At 30.7% G+C, this 17,976-nt stretch overlaps 3 protein-coding genes across 7 annotated transcripts; 2 read left to right on the top strand and 1 right to left on the bottom strand.

Annotated features, from left to right (window-relative positions):
• Positions 1-655: 655 nt before the first annotated feature.
• HXK3 (hexokinase 3) lies at positions 656-4,504 on the top strand. The gene is made up of 9 exons (XM_028083015.2): positions 656-1,052; positions 1,281-1,431; positions 1,611-1,793; positions 2,074-2,148; positions 2,257-2,412; positions 2,879-2,974; positions 3,068-3,198; positions 3,443-3,524; positions 3,884-4,504. The coding sequence occupies exons 1-9, from the start codon at positions 772-774 to the stop codon at positions 4,226-4,228; spliced, it is 1,500 nt and encodes a 499-aa protein (XP_027938816.1). The 5' UTR covers positions 656-771; the 3' UTR covers positions 4,229-4,504.
• A 640-nt stretch (positions 4,505-5,144) lies between these two features.
• On the top strand, positions 5,145-7,185 carry LOC114194389 (SNARE-like superfamily protein). Its single transcript, XM_028084574.2, has 6 exons — positions 5,145-5,369; positions 5,458-5,556; positions 5,637-5,687; positions 5,873-6,046; positions 6,673-6,732; positions 6,930-7,185. The coding sequence occupies exons 1-6, from the start codon at positions 5,367-5,369 to the stop codon at positions 6,969-6,971; spliced, it is 429 nt and encodes a 142-aa protein (XP_027940375.1). The 5' UTR covers positions 5,145-5,366; the 3' UTR covers positions 6,972-7,185.
• A 136-nt stretch (positions 7,186-7,321) lies between these two features.
• Positions 7,322-12,237, bottom strand: LOC114194387 (uncharacterized). Of its 5 annotated transcripts, none has more exons than XM_028084570.2 (14): positions 12,104-12,237; positions 11,777-11,914; positions 11,379-11,572; positions 10,815-10,863; positions 10,327-10,442; positions 9,981-10,203; positions 9,648-9,879; positions 9,494-9,557; positions 9,338-9,392; positions 9,138-9,198; positions 8,952-9,048; positions 8,506-8,823; positions 8,210-8,434; positions 7,322-7,962 (listed from the first exon to the last, which is right to left on the bottom strand). In XM_028084570.2, the coding sequence occupies exons 2-14, from the start codon at positions 11,871-11,873 to the stop codon at positions 7,612-7,614; spliced, it is 2,082 nt and encodes a 693-aa protein (XP_027940371.2). In that variant the 5' UTR covers positions 11,874-11,914; positions 12,104-12,237; the 3' UTR covers positions 7,322-7,611. The 5 variants fall into 5 exon arrangements, with proteins under 5 accessions (XP_027940371.2, XP_027940372.2, XP_027940373.2 ...); XM_028084571.2 differs by having other exon boundaries at positions 9,138-9,195; XM_028084572.2 differs by having other exon boundaries at positions 9,648-9,873.
• Between the last annotated feature and the right edge of the window lie 5,739 nt (positions 12,238-17,976).

Genomic DNA, 17,976 nt, shown 5'->3' with positions numbered 1-17,976 from the left:
ACGGGAGGAAAATATTTTAGAATCAGATAGTTTTTTTTTTTTTTAACAAATATTTTTTAATTTTGTAAAAAATACTATATCCTTACTAAATTTCAATATTTCACTGGATTTGGACGGCATCAAGTTTTGACTTGCTTGTGGGCTCAATGTTTGGTTGGCCCATCAAAAGGAAGAATGAGTGCAATACATGGGCTTTATCATCCGCAGCCCAGCATTGGTAAAGACCAGAGAAAAACAAAATTTATCTCAGTACTTAGTATGTAGTCCAGTTTTTAAATTTTTTTTAACGGCCTTTGATGTATGAATGCACTTTGATATAATCTATTCTATAAATGAAATAAAATGTTTTACCCCACAATGAAAATCTTTGCAGTGGCATTATCCTTATATAAAATTCTAAGCATTTAATAAATATCTTATTAATCGTATATAGAGCAAACACTTCTGTCTATCTACATCATAGTAGATTATATTCGTATTTTTTTCGGTTTAAATATTTCACTTTAAATTTGTTTCCCTCTTTTATAAGTTTTTCTTAGATTACTTTTTTGTAAGTATGATTAACTTTGTTCTAATAATAATATTAATTAATACAAAAAATAACCCGTGTTTAACTAACTCAAAAGTTAAAAAACATAACCGTTTTAGGACTGAAAATGGTTCATCACGAAGTGAAGGAGAGAAAGAGAGCAAATAAGTGACTTTAATCAGTGTCGTGTGTTTGTGTCACATGAAGAATGTGTTGGATCAACAAAAAAGAGCAAAACAAACATGATGTCTGTTACAGTCGCTGCCGCCACTTCCTTCGCCGCAGGCTCCTATCTTTCACGACCGCCACGGCGGAGTTTCTCGGTGGCTCTCCGATCTGACGTCTCAACGACCCCAACGAGAATATTGACGGAATTGAAACGCCAGTGTGCCACTCCTCTCCCCCTTCTTCAGCAAGTGGCCAAAGCCATGTCTGATGATATGCGAGCTGGGCTTGGGCTTGGGCTTGGCCTTGAGCCCGGCCTTCCCATGATACCCACCTATGTTGAAAATCTCCCCACTGGGTATGTTATGTTATGTTATGTTCCCTTTCTTTCTGGCTTGCCTTATTCGTCAAGGTTCTAGATCCACTTTCATTAATATTATGTTAAAAAATCACAGTATACAAAGGCAATACCTTTATGGCATGTTAATCGTTTAGGATTGAGCTAAACTTATATTGAGATTGCTAGTGTTGTTATTAATAATTTGATGTGTGTTGTGTTGGATTGTGTTGTGTTGTGGAATGTAAGGAATGAGAAAGGGTTGTTCTATGCCTTGGATCTTGGAGGAACCAACTTCCGTGTGATGAGGGTGCAGTTGGGTGGGAAAGATGAGCGTGTTATTGATACTGAGTTTGATCAAGTTTCTATACCACAGGATCTCATGTCTGCTACATCAGAGGTAACTAACTAATTCATTTATTTGCATTGTATATGATGATCATTTTGTTTTCTATAGTGCTTTCAAATCTCAGCACAATTTCTGCTATTTGGTTTTATGAACACTTATTTTTGAAACAAATTTTAAGAAAATAGGTGAGATTATTTTTCTCATCAAACAGATACTGAGTTTCATTGCAGGAGCTGTTTGATTTCATTGCTTCGGGGCTTGCAAAGTTTGTGTCGAAGGAGGATGGGAGATTTCATATCTCACCGGGAAGAAAGAGAGAGATTGGATTCACGTTTTCATTTCCTGTGAAGCAGACATCCATTGATTCTGGTATACTGATCAAGTGGACAAAGGGTTTTGCAGTCTCTGGAACAGTATGTATATTTATCTACCTTTCACAAATTATTTAACTTGGTGTGCATTCATTGGCAGAAAAACTTCAAACAAAACTCGGATAATAGTTGCAATGCAACTATATTTAAAAACAAACGATAATTTTTAATACAAGGGCACTGTGCATTATGAGGGACAATGTAAGTTGTGTCATTTAATCAGTATCATTAACTAGAGTTTTGTGTTTTGATATAGTTAAATGGTAACTGAAATATATGAACCCAACTCTGGCATGGCTGAAACTTCAAACTCTTTACACAGGCAGGAAGAGATGTGGTTGCTTGTCTGAATGAGGCAATGGAAAGACAGGGAATAGATATGCGAGTTTCTGCTCTGGTATGTTGTTTTGATCCCAATAGTTCTATAGAAGTTCAATAACTTAACCAAAATAGACTGATCCAAGCATGAATTGTTATATAATTTTAGAAAATGGGTACCTAACAGGTGAATGATGCTGTGGGAACATTAGCTGGAGCAGAATACTGGGACAGTGATGTTGTGGCTGCTGTCATTTTGGGTACTGGAACCAACGCTTGCTATGTTGAGCAGATCAGTGCCATTCCTAAGTTACAGGGCCATGTTTCTTCTTCCGGCAAAATGGTTGATATAGACTTCATTACTCTCCTTCATATTAATGCTATAGACGAAGAATAGGTTTAATTACAATTCTGGTACTCTTTTCATAAAAAAATGTTAAGTTAATTTTCTAGTTTTTCAAGTCTCAATTTGATTTTGAATTTTGAAAAAATTGATGCAATTTGATATTTTTGTTGAATTTCTTAAAACGGATAGAGTATTTTTCATCAAAATTAACATTAGGATTATGTTAATAATACCAATAAAACAAATCATTCTTATTAACAACTTCAATTTTTTATAAAAAAGCTTTGGTCCATTTCAAGAAATTTAACAAAAAGGACCAAATTGCATTATTTTTTAAAAAATCGGAACCAAATTGAAATTTAAAAAACAGGAGGACTAACTTGAAATTTTTTAACAAAAACAAAGACTAATTAAACCATGAAGAATATCTTCTTAATCTGACCAAAAAAATTCCTTGATTCAGATCATTAGCACCGAGTGGGGAGCTTTCTCAAATAGTCTCCCTTCAACCGAGTTTGACCGGGAAATGGAAGCTGCTACCATCAATCCAGGTGAGCAGGTAACTTTTGAACCATCTTCTCTATTATTTAGATGTTCTTATGACAAAATAGCAAGTACAATAGTCATTCATTCTCTTCATGTTATTTGGCAGATCTTTGAAAAGACAATCTCAGGACTCTATCTAGGCGAAATTGTTAGACGAGTGCTACTGAAAATGACTGAAGAGGGTGGTTTGTTTGGCAAATTTGTCCCACAAAAACTATCTACACCATTCATACTCGGGTAAATTTTAATCAAGTTAAAATCATATAACAGTAACTATGTTGTACACGTAGTTCTAATCTTCTGTCAATTATTCCTTCTCCAAAGTATACATCAATGCATCCAATTTTCATATTTCACTCTTTACATGTAGTAACTCTACACATTCCTATCATATACATGTTACACTGGTTAAGGTATATTTTTGGCTTAAGACTTTTGAGCTATATTCGAACTGAAATATGCCTTTATATGAATTTAACAGAACCCCAGATCTATGTGCTATGCAGCAAGACTATTCTGGCGATTTACATGCAGTTGGGTCTCTCCTCTATGATATATTAGGGGTAAAAATTTCATGACCTAAACTTGATGACAATGCAGTTTAAGCACATGTTCCATAACTCAACATTACCAAGTTACTAACAGATAGTTTTTTCATGGACACAAAGAAAGAAGATGGTAATTTCCCAAGAGAACTATAATAGTAGTATAAAGAAGCACCATCTGGTTATTTTACAATCCAAATATAAAAGCTTAAGTAAAATGGAGAAAAAATGTCCTTGTGCATCAGGTTTTCAAGATGATGATGCAGAATTATGATTATATTATTACAAGAGCTATGTGTTTCTATCATATCTACTTAGAATATTGCATGTAATACTCAATCACTATTTTTCATTTGACACTGGCTCATTTTCTTCAGGCTGAATCCAATTTAAGTGAAAGAAAAACAGTTTTAGAGGTTTGTGAGACTATTGTAAGGAGAGGTGGGAGGTTAGCTGGTGCAGGAATTGTGGGGATTCTGCAGAAAATGGAAGAAGATCAGAGAGGTCTCATCTTTGGCAATGGGAACAGAAGTGTTGTTGCAATAGATGGGGGCTTATATGAAAAGTATTCTCAATACAGGACTTATTTGCAAGATTCAGTGAAAGAACTGTTAGGGACTGAAAAATCAAACAATGTGGTGATAGAGCATACAAAAGATGGATCTGGCATAGGAGCTGCTCTGTTGGCTGCTTCAAACTCCATCTACAAACAAGACTTATAGGGCATTTTACCTTAAATCATTAAGGTAGCATGCATGCAATTATTGGTACCCCTTCTGCTTGATGGTGCATTTGGGGGCAAGAATAAGAAACCAATGGAAGAATCCAACTAAAAGATTCTTCATTTGTAGTATTGAAATTTCAACTTTATGTAAATTATTCAAGGCTCTTCTTGTTAGTTCATAGATTGGTATAGTTTTGTTGTTGTTGTTGTTTGAACACCAGTGTTTAACAAAATAATCTAATTCAATAAAAAAGAGAGAGTAAAGTTTAATGAAGAGTTATTGCTACCAAAAATTGAATTTAAACAATGTCAAAAATTTAAATAATTTCTTGGTGTACTATGTATTATGATTCAGTGGATTGACACCAAAATGAATACATTTAATTTGTTTCAGTAAGGTTTAAATTTACAATAATTTTTAAGAAAAAAAATAAAAGAATCACAAAATAGGAAGAAACATGAAAAAAATAAATAAAGAAATTCTGTAAAGTCATAGCAGTTATTATTGTAACAAAAAGATTAAGTTAAGGAACTTGTTCCTTTAAAACAAATTAATTTTAATATTTTATTTTCATCAGTCAGAATTTCTTTTGTCTGTTCTTAATTAATATTTGTTACCATATGCACGTGATACATTTAAAAAAAAAAAATCAAGTATAAATTAAATATTATTTATGCATCTAATATTAAATATTTAAACATAAACTTTAAAACTACAAAAAGATAAAAATTACTTAAAAGGACAGAAATCAAAATTTACATGTTTTACAGGAATAAAACAAAAATGATAGATTTTAAAGGAAAGAAAACTATTTTATTACAAATATTAAAACAACATTTTCTTTCGCTGTAAATATAAACTATAAAATAGAGATTATATAACTGATCAATTATTTGAAGTGTTTATTCAAAATTAATATGAATGTTCAAACTTCAAATAAGGTAAGTATGGGCAAAACCCTTGTCTCTCGTCTGCGTCGTCATTACACGCTAGCAGCATCGCAGAAACAAAATAACAATAATAAATAACAGAGCGTTTCAAAGTAAAGTCGTTGGTATGATCATCTTCTTCGTCTCTCGCATTTGAGATAAATTGCACAAATTACCCTCTCCGGAACCCTAAATCATCGTCGCAAATGGTAAATTTCTCATGCTCACAATCGCTTTCATTCCGATTTTTCTCAATTTCGTTTTACCTAAGTTGTTTTACCCTTTTCCTGTTCGCAGATCCGATTCATTCTCTTGCAGAACAGACAAGGCAAGACCCGTCTTGCCAAATACTACGTTCCTCTCGAGGATTCCGAGAAACACAAGGTCGAATACGAGGTAATAGCAACACACGATTCCATTTCTTATTGTCACAACTAACACAACGCCTTAACCTAATTTTCACCTTAATTTGTCAGGTTCATCGCCTCGTCGTAAACAGAGATCCTAAGTACACTAATTTCGTCGAGGTCAATTTTCTCTCCCTTTTGATTATCATATAATTTGTTATTTATCTGATTATTGATTGATGTTATGGAACTGCGACGAGGTTCTGGTTCTGTCGCCCTTAGGCTGTCTGAATTGTTACAACAACGTTTTTGGGTGTTTTTGTCCTTATTGTGTTCTTACAGTTTGATGGTAACGTGTCTTGCAGTTTCGTACGCACAAGATAATATACAGGCGATACGCTGGCTTGTTTTTCTCACTCTGTGTTGATATCACTGATAATGAATTGGCATACTTAGAATGCATTCATTTGTTTGTGGAAATACTGGATCACTTCTTCAGCAATGTGTGTGAGCTCGATTTGGTTTTTAACTTCCATAAGGTTTGTTTATTATTCATCTTATCTTCCCTCTACAATTGTTTATTTAATTCCACTCCCTTGTTTGCTTTTTATAATTTATTTTCAGCAAAATAGTTGTGACTGTTTATGTGGATGTAGATGTCTACAAGCGGTAGTTTCTAGTCACAGTATTGCTATTAATTGATTTCTTCTGCCTTCTATATTCTTGAGCTTACATTACAATAGTGACAAACCATACCCATACACATACCCGACAATAATCGATATGCTACATTGTTTATTTAGCTGCACTAATAAATATGTAACACTATAACTTGATGTCTGAAAAGGGTTCTCAGACAGGATTACCTCCAGTGGAGGATACCTGTGGAAAACCAAACAATATAATCAATATGTAATATGTAATATGTAATGTCATCGTTTATATACATCAACATTCTCCAGTGGATGTGTATGCATGTATGTCTGATATAATGATTTATACCGATCTCTGTTTTGTTTTTCTTTCTGAGTTCAGTTCATGGTGGCTCAGTGTTAAGACTGGAGTAGTTATTGGCCACCATATTGATCGCATTTTCTTTCCAGAGAATATTATTACTATTTTTTATCGCTTACTTACTCATGTAATTTACCTGTTTGTTTTGAAGGTCTATCTTATACTTGATGAATTCATTCTAGCGGGTGAACTGCAAGAAACAAGCAAGAAGGTATGAATCTTTTAGGTTACTAAGCACTTGATGTGTGGCTGCTGCTGTAAGGTTTAAGTGTGTATTATATTTCAGGCATAGTTGTCTACTTCTATTTCTTCTTCCTACACATTTCTCCGTGAAAATGCAGTTTTTGGTGTAAATTTTTTGACATAGAAAACCTCAATTCGTTAACAAACATGTTTTTGTGCTCGCAGGCTATCATTGAGAGAATGGGGGAACTGGAAAAACTGGAGTGATACATTAATTTTCTGCAGTCGTAGCAGTTTGGAGGTTTCGATGACATGCTCTTGCCCTTGGCGTAATTCTTGCATTTCAATTGTGATACAGAATTTTCAAAATATTTTTTCTTGAGCCGTGTATTCAGTACCCTTTACCTACGCATCTTATTCGGCTTATGTTTATATTTGTAAGACGTTAATCAAATCAGGGTTTTCAATAGCCTTTCTTTTATTGTCGATTTCTATTTTGTATTTTTTTTTTAATTTATTTGCTCGTCTTGACAGTTTGCAAAACACTTAATAGAATATAAGTGGGCAATTGTAGTGTATATGCAATGAAAATCGATTACTATGATGGTACCGATGAATCATCAGGGAACAGATACTGGTGTTTTATTTTCAGTTAGATGGTGCTAGTCTCCTGCAAAATGAAAAATGATTAGGGGGCAATCCTTCTAAGGTTGGTGTCTCTACGTCTTGCAATGAATTAGACACGTATTATCGGTTGGGGATATCTTAGTGCGAATAAAAAGAGTTCTGTGCTAGTTTTAATATGAAAGGTGTAGCTCTAGAAGCTGCGCTGTAGAAAATATAAAACAATGAATCGTAATCATGTTGGTCATGACTTTACAATCGCATTGGCAGCCACATTGTTGCTTCATATAATGAAGGGAGATGATGAAGGTCTGGTCCATTTGTCTTGGAAGGGTGGAAGGAGCTGCTTCTGTTGCCCAGGGATTGAAGAAATCTTAGATCCCAACGTATCTTGTGATGCAGAGGAACAGGGAAGAATGGCTTGGGAGCATGGACTCATTGCAGAAGAATCATGCCTTCCACTTTGCCAGTTAGGAAATTGGGTCCTCGTTATATTGAAATTTACTGTGGACCTACTTTGCTCTGCTTGTTGCAACCCCCAAAAGCTTCGGTGATCTTGTTTATGTGAGAGCGTTGAACTATAATTAGTTCCACATAACGGGTTACCAAAATAATGAGGTTGCTGCAACCGAACCTGCACCCAATTAAAGCATTGAGTGACGATACTAGCAGGACAATAAGGGTGCATATTTATGAGATATTAAATTGCACGCTAGTTCGTTCAATTCATTACTAGCAATAAACTTTAGGCACCTCATTTCATATACATAATCACATTAAGCTATTTTTACCAAAGTCGGACCCTAGATTTCCGAGCCCATTTTATTGGATTAATGATACTTTAATAACATTGCTCTTGCAACGAAAGAGATATTTAATACCTGTGGTCCTGCTACAGAAAGCTGATCAAGGAAAGAAGTGGAGGCATACTGACTCTGAGCCACAGGAATTGGCATGACCACCCCATGCTGCTGTGCTAGTGACTGAAAATAAGGCATTTGCAATTTTGATAATGGTTCCAACCTATTTCCAATTTTGTTGTTATTATTATTGTTGTCGACCTTTAACCCATTACTTCCTGCTGACAAGGACAAGAAGTTGAAATTCTGCATAATAAGGATAATCATTAGTGCATGAGGAAGAGGGGCATCATCACCAAAATTAACCTCAGGCTTACTTGCTTTTGAGGGCCATAAACCACAGGTGTTGAAGCAGACTGTGATATCTCTCGATAATGACATTGCTGCTGGAGAATAATATTCTTACTTTCATTGGGATTCCTCACAGTAGAAGTAATTCCATTTTTCATTCCGTTTAAGCTGTGCGCTTGTAAAAGAACTCCACGCTTTGATCCTTCATGTGCTCTCGGTTGATGACAGTCAAAAAGCCTGGTTTCTTTGGTAACCTGTCTTTTTGGCATCTCTAAACTCTTGATTATGTGACTGATGTGAATATGAGCTGCACACTTTTTCCATGATCTCTTGGGAATAAAAACCTGCATGGTTTGTTATTGGCAACGATAAATTGTTGTTTGAGTGGAGTGTACATAGTTTAGGATCAAGAGATTTTAACATAATAGAGTCAAACAAAAACAGCAGTGATAGTAAATTTGTTAGTCCTTACCCTCCCACTTGACGAACAAGCTGAAGTTTCCATCAAATCCAGTTTGGAGGCACGGTTTGCAGCTTCAAGCCAATCAGGAGCTTTAATAGAAGAAGACCTTGGAATGAAAAAAAAAATGATCAGAATTGGACAAACAGTAATGAAGGTACTTAACTGGGCGAAAATGAAGAATGAAAGAAACTTTACTGAAGATAAGGCTGGCCAGTTGGTGCCAATGGAGACAAGCCTGGCCACAATGCAAGGCCTTCTGAAAAAAAAAAGAAAGAAAAGAAGTTCGAGAATCAGCAAAATTAAGGAAAAAACTTTTAGCCTATACTTTAGTCATCAAAATGAGATATCAACCATATCAAAAGGGGCATTTGATCTTCGAGAATGAGGGATCATACCATTTCCTTTTTGTTCCTTGATCATATGCTGTTGCTTGCAATCAACGTCTTTGGCCTAAATGCAAGCCAATAGTACCAAAAATACAAGTGTACCAGCTCAGAAATCAGAAGTTATGGTAGGACCGAATAAATTGTAAAAGTTGAAATGTTCATGACCTCAAATTCCACGGGTGGTTTCCTCTCTACTTGAGAAATCCTTGATTGTCTGGGCATACTGAATCTGCAATATGATGATGAAGCATGTCAATACCAACAGACAAAGGACTTGAAAAATAGAGATAATTAAGAATGTAACAAAAACATTACCCACCCCATTGCTAGACTTAACTCAGGGTCGTGCAATGCAACTCTGTTGCCATTTTCACTCTTAACAATCACACTAGGCATGACCTGGGAATTTATTGTTCGAGAAGTGCCATGAGATGGCATGAAGGGCGTCGTACTCTCAGGAAAATCAGGCTGTTGTTCTTGACCAAAATCTTCATTCAAACAACTTTTTTTTGAAGCTTCTACAGGTGAGCTCTCATGAATAGTTGCTGAGGCTAGAATAGAATCCATGACAAAATGAATAATAAAGAGCGTGAAAAAGGTTGAGTAAATAGTTTTACAAGTATCCCAGATAAGGGAGAGAATGAAAAATAACCTTCAAGAGCACGAGCAGCACTAGCATTATCCTCCAAGTTTTTCAAAACTGATGAATTATCTGGCAAAGATTCCCCTTCTAGTTCCTTATTATTGTGATTGGAGGCATTGTCAGGGAACATTCCAGCCAAAGCATAGAGAGTCTCAGCAACCTCTTCCTCATCTTTTGTGATGGGCCCAGAAACAACTTCTCTTGGGGTCCATTGTCGTCTTATTCCTCGTTTCTGCAAAAGCATAAAATTCCAAGCAAAAGTTGAGGAAACAGAAAATGCTGAGAAATTAAACCAACAAAGCAAAAGTGTCAAGTTTTGAAACTGGCAAACACAGCCCACAGATGTCTTACTTACAACACTCACTTTGGACTTCTTTACACTATCCTTTTTGAGAGATTCTATTCCATCCACCTTATTCTTCACCTTTTCTGAATCAAGTAACATGGATTCGCGACCCCGTTTCTTCGTGGCTATGTAATTTCAAAATACAAAACAAAAAAATCATAATATTTTCAGCAAACAATGTTTTTGCCCCACTTTCTACACAAGATTGCATGCAGAAGAAGAAAACTACTGGGTCAATTAAAAGTTTATGGTATATGAAGATATCAGTGGAACTAAAACAATTGCAATAATTCACAAGTAAAAGAAAAAGACAAAACCAAATCAGTAGTCCAACAATTACAACAAACAAACAGAGAAAAAGAAAAAGAAAAAAAAAAAACGCTTCTCAGAGATTGCTTAAACTCTAATCCAAAATCAACAACAACCAAAGAGAACTACAAAGGAAAATGCATATTATCCACACATTAAAACGCTTCGGTTTCGAATATTGAACTCACCTGAACGTAGCTTCCGCGGAACAGAAGCACCGTTGCAGTCATTAAAAAACTGTCAAATCATTCAAAGTAGAGAAAGAACCAGACACAAGAAACTCGTCACAGTGAGAAAAAATATCCACGAATTAGAAGGTAAGCAAATAAATAAAAAATAAAAACCCATTTCCTTATACGCTTTTAGTACATTCAAAATGAAATTATGCATATAATAAAATTTCGTCAAAAATAATGTAATTATGCAGATAAATAAACTTCTAATTCCGAATGAAAAACCACACGGAAACGCAACATGGAGGTTTCTTTCAGCGATTCTCCCAGAAAAAAAAAAAATGAAACATACTTCTCTAAAACAGTTTACAAAAAAACTAAAATTATCTTTCAGAAAAATTAATAACAGAGAAAAGTTTATATAAATTAGTGTAGAATAAATCAATTTTAACCAGTAGAGAGTTCGCTTTAATTTTTCAACTTAAATTTCGTTTACGAAACTCTGCTTCGATTTTTTTTTTTTTTTTACAAAAATTAGGCACGAAACAGAATATTAAGCACATAACAAGAAGAACATACATTCTTATGAAGCTTGAATCTCTTGGCGGTGGCAATGAGAGCTGAAGAAGAGTCACGTGTTTGTTGTTGCTGTTGCGGTTGAGAGAGATGGCAACTCATTTGAAAGCTCGACGACGCCGTTCCGACCGCACTCAAGCTTCTCACCTTTTCCTTCTTCAACTTCTCCGTGAATCGAAGGTCCCCACGGCTGAAAACTACGCCTCACAAACCAAAATAGGTAAGAGCGCACGCAGCGAAACAAGAGAGAAAAACCGAGAAAACAGAAAGCGTTATCTGCAAACTCTTCGTTATCGTAAAATATTAAGAAAAAAAAAAAGAGAGAGAGAGACAGGAATAACGACAAATGTAAAATAGGTTTTGTCTCGTAGCGCAGAAAAAGTTGGTGTTGTGTAATTTACCAGCGAGGAGGTTGTGTTTGTGCTTGCGCTTGTGTCGTCGCTTGTTGGTGCTTGAGAACACACTGCTTCCGCGCCTCACGTTTCGAGCTTTGTCCATTTCTCCACGGAAAAACAACAAACAAACAGCAACAACAAGAACTACAACAATAATGATAAGTTATAACAATAATAATAATAATAATAATAATAATAATAATAATAATAATAATATAGTGATAAGTGAAAGAGAAGGTTCAGTGGTGGAGAAGGTGTTTGATGTTATGCCGGTGAGGTTGAAATGGAAGGGTTGAGAGAGACAAAAAGAGAGTGAGATTGTACGGTGCTTACTTGTTTACATGTTAACACTACAAACACAGTGGTTGGTTTTGGCTTTTGGTTTTTGGTTTTTGGTTGAGTTCAGTGGAAAAGAAGGCAGGGAAAGTAATTGGTGCCTCGTGTTCAGAGAATCAGGTTCTTTTTTTAAGTAAAGGTATGTGGCAGAGCAAAACACACCCAAAAGTCAGAACAAGAGTGCCAAAGATCTAAACCACCAATAAAGGGAACAAAATTTTCAGAATTATGCTTCATAACTATTTTATTTAGTTGTGATTAGGGAAAAATAAAATAAAATGGATCACACATTAATTTCATGCTATGACTATGGCAATGGTTAAATGAGCATGGAAATTATAGGGTAGGGTTCTAGGAAAAACATGAATGGATTACTTAAAGAAGAATAAAAAAGTTTGAATTATAGTACTCGATTCTTTGTGCTGTTCGTGAGTTCGAATAATTTGATTTTTCAAAGTAAAAATTGTAATTAGTTTTTTTTTTTAATTTTGAATCAATTTATTATTTTATTTTCAAAAATATATGAATTTAGTATTTTATAAGTTTATTTGATGATTCAAACGTATTTTGTTTCGATGTTAAACACAATAATATTTATACCGGTTTAACACACTTCAATATATGTTAATAGAAACACGTTTAAACATCACATAAACTTAATAAAATTTAGTTAAACTGACTAAATCAACATATTTATATAATTAAGGAACTAAATTAGTTTAGAATTTTTAATATAGACTAATTCTAATTTTTAGAAATATATTTAATCCCAATAAAAATAAAAATAAAATTATTAGATTCCATCTTTGAAGAGAAGCGAAAGATTGAAAATGTTGAATGCAGATTGAACATTGAAGTGTGAGAAATGATTCCATGGAAGAAAAAAGGTTTTGGGTTAAGTTGAATGAAGAAGTGACACATAAATCAATTGCATGTAATAGCGATTCTTCTTCTTTAATCCGCTAGGTAGTTACCTAAGTCTTTTCAATGTTGTCTTATTAGGATTTGAAATTCACTTCTTTTTTTTTTTTGCTTTATTCTGCACTTTTCTGCTTTATTTTTTAATTTTAATTTTAGTGATAATGATAAAAAAGAAAGTTAATTATCAAAATATTCCTTGTACCACGCTATTCACCAAAATATTCTCTTTTTTTTTCGTCATGAGAAACTGCCCAATTGCGTGGATTTATTTTTGTTTGATAGTGTGGAGAAGTTACCTTTAGCATGTTTATATACTTTTTTTAATAAGAGCTTCAATAGAAAAAAAATCTATAAACTAAAAATATTTAGTGAGAAATTTGTTTATATAATTTTTAATTTTTTCTTTTTAATTTGTACATAAGCTATTTTTTGTTTATTTTTTTCTTTATATTTTTTATAGAGAATCCTTCCAAAAAAATTACAGATATTCCACAAACTACTTATATTATGAACCACTTGTGGTGATTTTTCAAGGTTTATTAAGGAGTTTTAAACGTCAGGAAAATTTTTAACAATAAAATAACATAAGAAATTGTCAATGTTAGAAAGTTTTCGAGCTGAAGTCAATTTGGAATACTTTTGAATGAAAAAATAAATTTAGTGCAAGTGGCTGGTAAATTTTTGTAGTATGCATTGAGTATATTAATATTTGATTTTTTTATTAAATTCAATTATTCTTGGTGAATATAATATATACATATATATATATATATATATATATATATATAATTTTACAAGGCGATTTCATTGTTCCTACTATTTATTTCTGCTTAAATTTATAGAAATTAGTGCTCTTAAAGAAATTATTCGACTGGGCTCATTAAAAAAAATACATTTGGTTGACGTAATTTGTTTTCAAAATTACGATATTTCAGCTTGAGGGATAATGGTTTTTTTTACCAGTTTAGAAGAAAATTAAATAAAAAATATTTTTAAACTTTGAGTGATATTAATAAAATTAATTTAAGTTTTAAATATAATGATTTATAATATATGTTCGTTTTCTCTATTTTTGGAAGATGAATGTTAGAATTATTTTTATACAAACTATACTCATCCTTTACCATAAGTAGTTTTACTCGAGCTAATATGAATAATCTAACTCTCTTTTTAATCATTTATACATTTAAACTTCATATTATTTATTAAAATGAACTCACTTAATTGTTAATTTTTACTCATAATTCAATTAAAGAGCATTTATACGATCGATGAGATATTTATGAAGAGATTAATCAGGTTGCATAATCGTCAATTCACACATTTTTGAGCTGCAAAGCTAAAAACTGCTCTTAATATATTTTACTTCATCATTAATATTAATGAAATTTTAGAAACACTGGTTAAATAATTTGAATTATACATGTATTTAATAGATTTCGTTTTTAATTTGAAACTTTTTAAGGTTTTTTTCATCCTGCACCCCCATAATTTCTAAAGTAATGTTTTATCTTTATAAATAGAAGTGACTTCCGAAATATTCATTTCTAAAACTTTAGGAACAAATATAACAACAGTGATGTAATATAACAATGGAGGTGCTTTAGTCTTTTTCTATTAATACGAGGTGTAGTTAGTAATTACGGAGGTGCAGAGAGAAAACCTTTCTTAAGTTCGACCAATGGCCCTAAATTTGACTTTGGACTTCAACATTTTTGTCTAAAAATTCACTTTGCTATTTTGGGTTACAATAGGAGAGTTGGTGCTTACTATGAAACAAAATTATTGAGATGTGTGCTAATAATTATTCAAAAGTTCAAGCACACTTTCACCCGGAGAAACATTGTTTTGGTATAAATAGAAATGAGTAATATCAAATTTATCATTTGAATAAATTAAAAATAATAGAAAATTATATGTAAGATCTTTTATTACCCTCAAATAAAATCTATTTATTTCATTTTTGAATATTTTCTTATCATCTTACTTATTATTTTATGTTTCTAGTGCTAAACTGGCAATGGTGATTAAGAGTAAGAACAAAAAAAGAAAGTAATAACAAAATTATCAGAATCTACAATTCACAATTTTTTTTAATAAAATAAAATCAAATAGGACCATATTGGTATAAACTTCAAATCTATTTCCATTTAAATCTATTACATATTAAGAAAAGAAGATATCACCAAAATTACTACAATACCCATTTTCTTTTATTGACACGTGTCATAGAAATTAGTTTTTTCGTCATTTTAAAACTCTGGTACAAAAGGATCCGGGTTCAAATCCTACAAAAGTCAATTTGTTTTTATTTTTTCATTTATTTTTTATTTCAACTATAATATTAATTATAAATAATATTATTATTTGTATTATTTTTATAAGTATTAGTATTTCTAATTATTAATAATATATTATTATAATATTATTTATAGTGATAGTAGTAAAATTATAACAAATATTAATATTATATGTTACTATTATATATTCTTACTATTAGTATTATTAACATTATTAGTAGTAAAGTTATTATTCTTATTTGTAATATATAATATTATTATTATATATTTTTGTTAGTAATTACATCTCAATTCATGATAAATTATTTTTTTGTCTTAAACTTAAAAAAAATGTATATTGATAAATATATGATTAGTTTAAAATTTTACTCCAATATTTCATTGTTGATGTTCATACCCATTCAAATTTGAAGGATTTGTCGATCATTACTGAATTATGTCAATCTTTGACAAAAACAAACAAATTAAAGACATTTTACTTGATTAATTGTCTGATTTATTTTATTTAACTGTTAATATTTCATTTTCTACAACGAAGATTATCAAAATAAAAATCGGAATAAGATGAAAGATGAATTTCTTGAATACAATATGGTTATTTACATTCAAAAAGGAATAACCGGAGATTTTTATTCCGAATAAATTATTGATGAGTTCAAAGTTTTTTACTATATAATTTCAACTATAATATTAATTATAAATATATTATTATTTATATTATTTTTATAAGTATTATTATTTCTAATTATTAATAATATATTATTTATAGTGATAGTAGTAAAATTATAACAAATATTAGTATTATAATAATAATAATAGTTATTATTATTATTATATGTTACTATTATATATTATTACTATTAGTATTATTAACATTATTAGTAGTAAAGTTATTACTCTTATTTGTAATATATAATATTATTACTATTATATATTTTTGTTAGTAATTACATCTCAATTTTTATTAGATTATGATAAATTATTTTTTTATCTTAAACTTAAAAAAAAGGTATATTGATAAATAAATGATTAGTTTAAAATTTCACTCAAATATTTCATTGTTGATATTCATACCAATTCAAATTTGAAGGATTTGTCGACCATTATTGAATTATGTCAATCTTTGACAAAAACAAATAAATTAAAGATATTTTACTTGATTGATTGTCCAATTCATTTTATTTAATTCTTAATATTTCATTTTCTACAACGAAGATTATCAAAACAAAATTTGGAGTAAAATGAAAGATGAATTTATTGAACGCAATATGGTTATTTACATTCAAAAAGAAATAACTGAGGATTTTTATTCTGAATAAATTATTGATGAGTCCAAAATCTTTTACTGTATGATTTCAACTATAATATTAATTATAAATAATATTATTATTATTTTTATTTTTATAAGTATTAGTATTTCTAATTATTAATAATATATTATTATAAATATTATTTATAGTGATAGTAGTAAAATTATAACAAATATTAGTATTATAATAATAATAATAATAATAATAATAATAATAATTGTTGTTATTATTATTATATGTTACTATTATATATTATTACTATTAGTATTATTAACATTATTAGTAGTAAAGTTATTACTCTTATTTGTAATCTATAATATTATTACTATTATATATTTTTGTTAGTAATTACATCTCAATTTTTATTAGTTATGATAAATTATTTTTTTGTCTTAAACTTAAAAAAAAAGGTATATTGATAAATATATGATTAGTTTAAAATTTCACTACAATATTTCATTGTTGATGTTCATACTCATTCAAATTTGAAGGATTTGTCGACCATTATTGAATTATGTCAATCTTTGACAAAAAATAAACAAATTAAAGATATTTTACTTAGATTGATTTTCTAATTCATTTTATTTAACTCTTAATGTTTCATTTTTTACAACGAAGTTTATCAAAACAAAATTCGGAATAAGATGAAAGATGAATTTTTTGAATGCAAAATGATTATTTACATTCAAAAAGGAATAATTGGAGATTTTTATTCAATTTTTTATTATAAATTATTTTGGCTCCTCCAAAATTAATTGTCAAGATCTGTCACAGGTTATTACTATCAACTATAATTAATAATCATTATTACTATCAACTATAAATATTATTATCATTATTATTAATTATAATTATTTCTATTATTATAGTAGTAATATTATTATATTGCTATTATTATTATTAAGAATTATAATTATTATAATAGTTATTATTTTTATTATTATTGTTTTTATTATTATTGTTAGATACACATTTTTAGGGATGTCAATAGGGCGGGTAGGGTACGGGTAGTAGTTCCCCCATACTCTACCTGGTGGATAAATATTTGTCCCGTATTCGTCGGGTACCCGTCTATTTTTTTCATATCCGCAAGTATCCACAGTTACCCGCAGATATTTACAAAATTATTTAAGAAACAAATATTTAATTATAAATTCAAATAAAATAAAATAAAATACATCATTGTCATAAATTTTAAATAAAGTTCAAATAAACTCAAGTTCATACAAGTCCAAATAATTATAAAAATAAATATAAAATGACGTTCAACATAATTAAAATTCTTTAATTAGTGCTTTGATCAATAAACTCACTTTTTCCGATTGATTACTGAAAAATA

This window comes from Vigna unguiculata, chromosome 8, assembly GCF_037176805.1.
Source record: "Vigna unguiculata cultivar grain cowpea cultivar isolate G323 ecotype 2 chromosome 8, ASM3717680v1, whole genome shotgun sequence".
NCBI classification, from domain to species: domain Eukaryota; kingdom Viridiplantae; phylum Streptophyta; class Magnoliopsida; order Fabales; family Fabaceae; genus Vigna; species Vigna unguiculata.
Note: the sequence above shows the minus strand (reverse complement) of the source record. Positions and strands in the feature narration are given on the sequence as shown.